This window comes from Penaeus chinensis, chromosome 31 (genome assembly GCF_019202785.1).
Source record: "Penaeus chinensis breed Huanghai No. 1 chromosome 31, ASM1920278v2, whole genome shotgun sequence".
NCBI classification, from domain to species: domain Eukaryota; kingdom Metazoa; phylum Arthropoda; class Malacostraca; order Decapoda; family Penaeidae; genus Penaeus; species Penaeus chinensis.
Genome location: NC_061849.1, coordinates 2,612,625 through 2,620,124, shown reverse-complemented (window position 1 = coordinate 2,620,124; position 7,500 = coordinate 2,612,625). Strand labels below are relative to the sequence as shown.

General features: G+C 38.3%; 1 protein-coding gene across 1 annotated transcript in view; it reads right to left on the bottom strand.

The window, feature by feature from the left end:
• The window catches only part of LOC125041939 (vacuolar protein sorting-associated protein 13-like), a 76,506-nt gene that overhangs the window by 18,415 nt on the left and 50,591 nt on the right, over nucleotides 1-7,500 (bottom strand). Inside the window, 10 exon segments of the mRNA XM_047637358.1 lie at nucleotides 376-441; nucleotides 3,014-3,235; nucleotides 3,353-3,577; nucleotides 3,732-3,855; nucleotides 5,332-5,489; nucleotides 5,893-6,051; nucleotides 6,207-6,365; nucleotides 6,519-6,698; nucleotides 6,859-7,005; nucleotides 7,153-7,293. Coding sequence (XP_047493314.1) covers nucleotides 376-441; nucleotides 3,014-3,235; nucleotides 3,353-3,577; nucleotides 3,732-3,855; nucleotides 5,332-5,489; nucleotides 5,893-6,051; nucleotides 6,207-6,365; nucleotides 6,519-6,698; nucleotides 6,859-7,005; nucleotides 7,153-7,293 — 1,581 coding nt within the window.

The following is a 7,500-nucleotide window of genomic DNA, read 5'->3' as shown; positions in this document are numbered from 1 at the left end:
TGGGTAATTTTGCCTTTCACTCTTACATGAGTTAGGTGTCTAAACTACCAAAAAATTAAGGAATCGTGCTTTTGTAATAGTACAGTGCCAATGAGATCAAATTGTTACAAAATACATTTACTTTTTATCAAAGAGATTTAAAAGTGCTTAAAGTTCCATGCACCATATATAATAAGCACATAGAACAGTAAAAGAAATTATACAAATCATGATACATCATAGCCGTGTGAGCTCACATCTACAAAAAATCAGAAGTCAAATAACGAAACTAATAACAAATTATATAGCATTTTAAAACCACCGATTAAAAAACAAAAAAGAAGAAGCTCACAACATAACATGAATAAGGCATAAAGAGAAATGCGTTACCAGTACCTGAAGGGTATTGCTCGGGGATTCAGGTGGGGATGACAGAGATGCACGCTCAACTTTGCGAGATTTCTGCCCATTTGCAAAGGGTGAGAAGAAACTTGGTTTGAGATCTTTGAGAGCATTACTTTTCATTTTACGGCTCCAATCTTTCCTGATGAGTAAATATTTCAGTACACAGTACACATGGATACACATACCAGCAGGCAGGCAGGCAGGCAGACATACAGACATATAGACAGACACACATACATAGACACATACACATATATACACATATATACACATACATACATACATACTTGCATACATACATACATACATAATATATACATAATATATACATATAACACACACAAACACACACACACACACACACACACACACACACACACACACACACACACACACACACACACACACACACACACACACACACACACACACACACACACAGAGGAGAGTGGGAGGATGAAGTGTGGTAATGGGGAAGAGAGGGAAGAGAGGGAAGAGAGGGAAGAGAGGGAAGAGAGGGAAGAGAGAGAAGAGAGAGAAGAGACAGAGAGAGAAGAGACAGAGAGAGAGAAGAGAGAGAAAAGAGAGAGAGAAGAGAGAGAGAAAAGAGAAAAGAGAAAAGAGAAAAGAGAAAAGAGAGAAGAGAGAAGAAGAAGAGAGAAGAGAGAAGAGAGAGAGAGAGAGAGAGAGAGAGAGAAAGAGAGAGAGAGAGAGAGAGAGAGAGAGAGAGAGAGAGAGAGAGAGAGAGAGAGAGAGAGAGAGAGAGAAGAGAGAGGAGAAGAGAGAGAGAGAGAGAGAGAGAGAGAGAGAGAGAGAGAGAGAGAGAGAGAGAGAGAGAGAGAGAGAGAGAGAGAGAGAGAGAGAGAGAGAGAGAGAGAGAGAGAGAGAGAGAGAGAGAGAGAGAGAGAGACAGAGAGGAGAGAGAGGAGAGAGAGAGAGAGAGAGAGAGAGAGAGAGAGAGAGAGAGAGAGAGAGAGAGAGAGAGAGAGAGAGAGAGAGAGAGAGAGAGAGAGAGAGAGAGAGGAGGGGGGGAGTGAGGGAGAGAGAGGGGCAGAAAAAGAGACAAGGAGGCAGGGATAGAAATACTAACACAGAGAGAGATTGAGAAGAAAGACTGAAAGAAGCAGTCAGAGAAACAGCAAGGCAGCCAGAGAGATGGAGAAACAAAGAGACAGAAAGAATGAGGGACAGGGACAAACAAGAGATAAAAAAACAAGAGGGAGATGGAAGAAACAGAAAATGAGACAAAAACAAAGAAATAGAAAGATACAAATGTATAACAGACAAAGATACACAGGAAAAAGAGGACAGAGACAAGAGACAGAACAACATACTGATATATAAACACATAGAAAATAGATATACAGATACAAAGAGATAGACAGACACACATACAAACAGAGACAAACAAACACACACAAAGTTACATAAACACAAACATTCAGACTGATACCAAAGAACACAAATAATCCCTCTTCTGGCAAAAGTTCACATCTGATCTGAAACAGTCATGGGCCTAGAACTAGTAGAATACATTGCTTCCCCTTCATACATTTTAAAACCTATTTAATTAGTCCCACTACATGGCAGCTAATACTTTCAAAATCCTCTAGCTTCTTTATTTTGGTTCTATGTCCCCCCCTTCACATCTAAACATAAGGGTGACTACCTTCTTGATGATCTAAAATATACAGATTGATTATCAATATGCACTGCAGTATTTTATGACACAAAATTTGTACTTGGTTTACTGCACTCACTTTCACCAATCTCATTTACAATATCTGCATTCAAAAGGCTATGTTGACAAAGAACAAAAGTATGTAATCTCATTATTAACTGGCTGAAAAACAAACTAAATGCTACAAAAATAACTTTGAAATGACACCTTCAGTATAACAGAGCTTGAACAGAGAGCTAGATTCTCCAATAACTTAACCTACTTATACCCAGATTCATAAGAAAATTCCAATCTCTTTGTACATGATTTAGGGGGGAGGAAGGCAAAAAGAATATATTCTACAGGCTCTAGATTCCCCAAACAAGCCTTCCACTTATTGGAGAGCGTTCTTGAAATCCGTATGTATGGATCACTCACCTGTAAGGACCCCTAATGAGAAGGAAGGATAATCACTATTTTTCTTCCTTTTTTGGGTAATTTTGTAATTCAACTTCCACATAAACATGGCAAGTTTACATGTATCATCCACAAGTTAAAGGACACTTACTGTATCAATTTTTGTTTTCTTTTGTGCTAGACTTTTATTTTTTATTTTTTTTTACAAATAATGATACTATTAAGAGCAGTTCTGATGTCTGGCACTCAAAAAACAGAAATCATACAAGTGCAAAAACATGAAACACACACAACAAACATTCAAAAATCTGAAAATATCAAATATCAAATATCAAAAGACCAAAAGCCATCATTCTCTTTATCACATATACAAAAATCACAATATAGAAAATTACTTACAAAACAGAAACACACTTAAAAATCTGAAAAAGATTAAAATGAGTGCAGGAAAATATGATTCAACAACACATATTTACAAAGAAAAACAATGATCCAATCCCATAATACGGAAAATTCCCACCTTCACCATCCATACACTTGTCTATTACATACCCTATAGGTCAGCATAAGTCCTGTCTTGTTGACCATCCAGAATGGGCAGTAGAGATTGAGAGTCATGGTAGAACCAGGCGCGGAAGCCATCATGCCGAGGTCAAGCTGTAGTGGCCCACCCATGATGTCCCCTCGTGATTCGAAGGTCCATACACTAAGTTCCTGCGGCTTTTCTGCTAGGGGTTTACCGCACGCCCAATCACATCCTTGATAGTTTAGAATCTGTGAAGAAAGGTTAAGCAAAATCCCTGATTATCAAAAATATATGTTAAAAAAGTACTTCTACATGCTGTTCCCCTTCCCTACATCTGATAGCAGTATTTCTAAACTAAGTCTTACCTGGAGGTTGAGATATGACATTCCCAGCTGGGCTTTCGTCAGCTGAACAGAAGCACCTGGCATCAGAACGTTAGTACACATGGTGCCAGGTGGCTCTACTGAGACAGGCACTGGAAGCAAGTTGTGGAGAACCACTTTTGGCTTCAGGTGGATCTTGTACAACGCACTTGTCATAGTGCGCCGAGAAGTGTTCTGCCACAAAATCTGCTCAACATCTCCTATTGCCTGGAAGTCAGTACAAAAAGATTTCTTTAAGCTTGCAGATTCTAGACTTTCACACTACCCACCACAAAACGGTGCTCTCCCATTTCTTTACCTCACTTTCAAAAAGTAAATAAATATTCATTGCTATATGAACAAAATCAGTAACTATACTTACAGCAATAAAGAAGGGTGAAGAATGATACTCATCCACATCTCTTGGTACGCACTGGAGTTCTTGTACCAAATCTGGAGAATTCTGAAGATCTCTCCATATGAATGGTATGATGCACACAGAGTGCCTGTTGAAATCATAAAAATATAATGGAGAGGTTAGTTGTCTTACATGTGAATGCTACCTTAACAAAAGGAGGAAATATGATATATCAAAAGATTTCATAAATTCACTACAGCAAGCACAGCACAAGACAACAGCATAACCCAATGCCCCCAGGGAAAATGAATAGAAAATGGGGAAAATGCTGTGCTCATCTTTTATATTTTTATGAAATGTCTCTGCACATAGATGGCTCTGCTAGTCCTTAGCCACAAAGGAGTCAATTAGTAGACCTTGTGACCTTATCTGATTTCACCTTTCCTTGAATTGGCAGGAAAACCCTATTTTTTACTAATGCTATGAGTATTGATGATGTTATTTTTATTATAATATTATAATTACTAAAATGTTATAAACATTAGTAACAGCAAAATAAGATAACATTAAATATATTCATAAATAAAGGAAATGGGTGAACGGGCGAGACAGGCAGGTACTCGTAATTTGCTCATCGGTGACCTAGAACAAGTGCAGCAATCTATGTGTAAAAACATTTAAACAAGTAAACTCGCAGTGGACTATAGGTTCTTTAAAATACTACAACTCTTCAAACTATCTTTATTAGTTGTGCTGATGCCTATATATGAGTCCTGACTAGTCAAGCAAAACTTCTTTCTTTGTACATGTCACATAAATATCCACAAGATATTAGAGGTGAACTAATAAGATTAATTCTATTTAGCTATGTTGCATAGTTAATGGAGGAAAGAATCCTTTCACAGCACACAGAGAAAATATTTACAACCACATATAAATATTGATTAACTATGATTTTGCTAGTCATACCACATTCCCACCAAAAATATCATACAATACCACTGCTAATTCTAGCAACATACAGTAATAGAAGACATCCCTCACTATATGATTAGGGAACATAGCTCATAAATCAATTATCACAGCTGAATGACTTTAATGGGCACAGGTTTCTAGTCGCTCAAAAATGATTAAAAAATGGTCAGAAATGAGACCTTAAATTTACAGAAATAGACATGAAAAGAAAAGAAAATTAATAGAAAAAAAAATCTATGCATATTCACCTCAACAGACAGCTACCCCCCCTCTATCTCTATATCTCATGCTACCCCACAGAGCCTTTGTTTATGTTTGTGTGTAGCATCTTCTCCCATCTGATCCTCTCCCAGTACTCTTTCTATATCATCACAGACTAGTACACCTACCATCCTAACCCTTCCCTCTTTCTTTTAGACACTTTCCTCTCCCTTCATACAGTCATACATGCTTCATGAGCCAGGCAATAGCCCAGGTGCAGAGAAGTGCACACCAATGCATCCCAGTCTTGGCAAACTTACCTGTTATGAGTGGTTTAAGATTGTATACAGAATCAACTGTATATTTATTGATTGTATAGTGAGGGATTCCTTATACTCTAATGTAGTTTAATGTCCAACATGTACATATAAATATCAAAAGAACCAACCCTTCCACTGAGAAGAAAAGTTCTGCAGTTAAAGTGTAAACTGCATGTAGAGGTAAAGACGCCATTTCGCCTGGTTTGAGGGACACTACGTGCACGACTTCATTACCTCGTTCATTCATATAGTAAACTTCCACCGTTACATCCAAGTGGTTTGTTATCTGTAAAGAACACAAAAGAGGCATATACTCACATACTTCACAACTAAAAATGTCCAAGACTTTTGAGGAAGCAGTCATTGCAACTTGTAAATCTATACCAGTGCTAAACCTTTTCTGTTCCCTCTACCAAAGAAATTACATGAAAAAACCTTCCCAGAGGATATAATCAGGTACCATGCACAAGCAGTTATTAGGCAACTTAAAATGCCCATGTTGAACAAAACTGCTGTCCAAACTTTACCATACAGAGAAAATGGGAATAAAAGAAATAAACCCAGTGTACTTCATACCGACCAAACTTTCTGAATACAATAACAGTGGTTCGATATGTATTCCCCACCACCAGGTTTTCATCTCATATCAATCATGTACAAAATAAATCAACTTAATCCAAACCACACACCTGTACACAAGAGCTGAGAGTGATGATCTTACAGCCACTTTCGACAGATATGGCTGCAACAAGTCCCCATTTATCTCCACCGCGTGTGTGTTCAACTTGGAAGTACCGCTTATCTGCACGGCTAACTGGAATTGTGCACTGACATCCTAGGTCAGCAATCTGCAGAGATGATTGAAATAGAATATAAATTATATTCCTAAACTTATGCACCATCTTTTACATCTAAATATTATTGTTCTCTCTTAAATGCAAACCATTTACACAATATCATCAACACAGACAACTTCAAGAACTCCCATCTCTCAAGACTTTACTCTGAATGTAATGCTGCGGTCCTGGACAGCTTGGTAGTCTGCCACCAGGGATGCTACCCTCTTGTGCTTGGGGGTCTGCGGTGCTATTTCAAACAGGTCAACCTCTGCACCTGACTCAACCATCACTTCTTCCACATTCTCCCCTCCTTCTGCAGCCACCTGGTACAGACCAACCCCAAAAAACAAAAAGGTTACTTCAGTTGTAATTCACAACAACTGTTTTTTCCATATCTGTATGAACATGCAAATGCTATTTATTGATAACTTATCTGCACATTTCCCTTTACAGATAAGACTTTAGAGCAACCTCACCTGAAATCCAGACTGTCTCACAGCAACACTGACATTCTTTCCAGTCTGGTTGATGATGCGATAGGGGGCAAGATGCGTGTCTCTTGCTGTCAAATTTCTTTTATATGCATCAGCAAAGGCTTTGGATAGGGTGGTCAAGACCTCCATGAAAGTTTTAGTGACAGTGAGATGTAATGAATCCTGAAAATGAACAAGTCTTTGTTATCAAATATGTGTTGATTGATCCTGAAAAAGTTACATTCTCCAGCTTTAGTTTCTTCTGGTCACAAGAGCATCAATCATTTCCATTATCTACATCATCATCTATCAAGCAGTCCCAGCACAGGAGCACTCTACAAACCTTTGCTGTGACAGACATAGTGGTGGCAGGAAGTGGTGCTTGCAGTTCCTCAAAGTCCACCTCATCACTCTCTGGTGATGCAATGGGAGATGTGGGGCCACTCTTCCCTGGGCTCTTTGCCCCATTAGTTCCCATTTCTTGTGACATCTATTCAAAGAAGAAAATATATTATGGCAGAATCCTAAAAAAAAAAAAAAAAAAATGTAGGTAATTCTGAGATTTCTTTCAAAACAAGGACCCCAATTCCAAAAAGGGCTTGTTCATTCTCACTGTTTTTCTTCCTTGGTCATTTACCTCGAAGTGAAGACTCCATGGTGCGTGATCAGGAAAGGCAGATCTATTCACCACCTCAACAGGTTCTAAGAGCGGCTCCCACACAGCCAAGCGTGAATTGAAGTATGCCAATTCAATACTTAAGTCTCCATTCACACTCAGCTGAAAAGTACTGATTCTAAATACATTTTCATCTTAACATTCTAAAAGTGATCATGACTTTACCTTTCTTCAGTTATTTCAAACATTGAGATAAAATGGAAGATTAGGTACTTACACTCTTTCCCATTACGTTTCTGCTACAAAAGAAAAATATACCCATTCTCCCACTCTCTGTTAAAAACAATCACCACTGCAACATTTCACTAG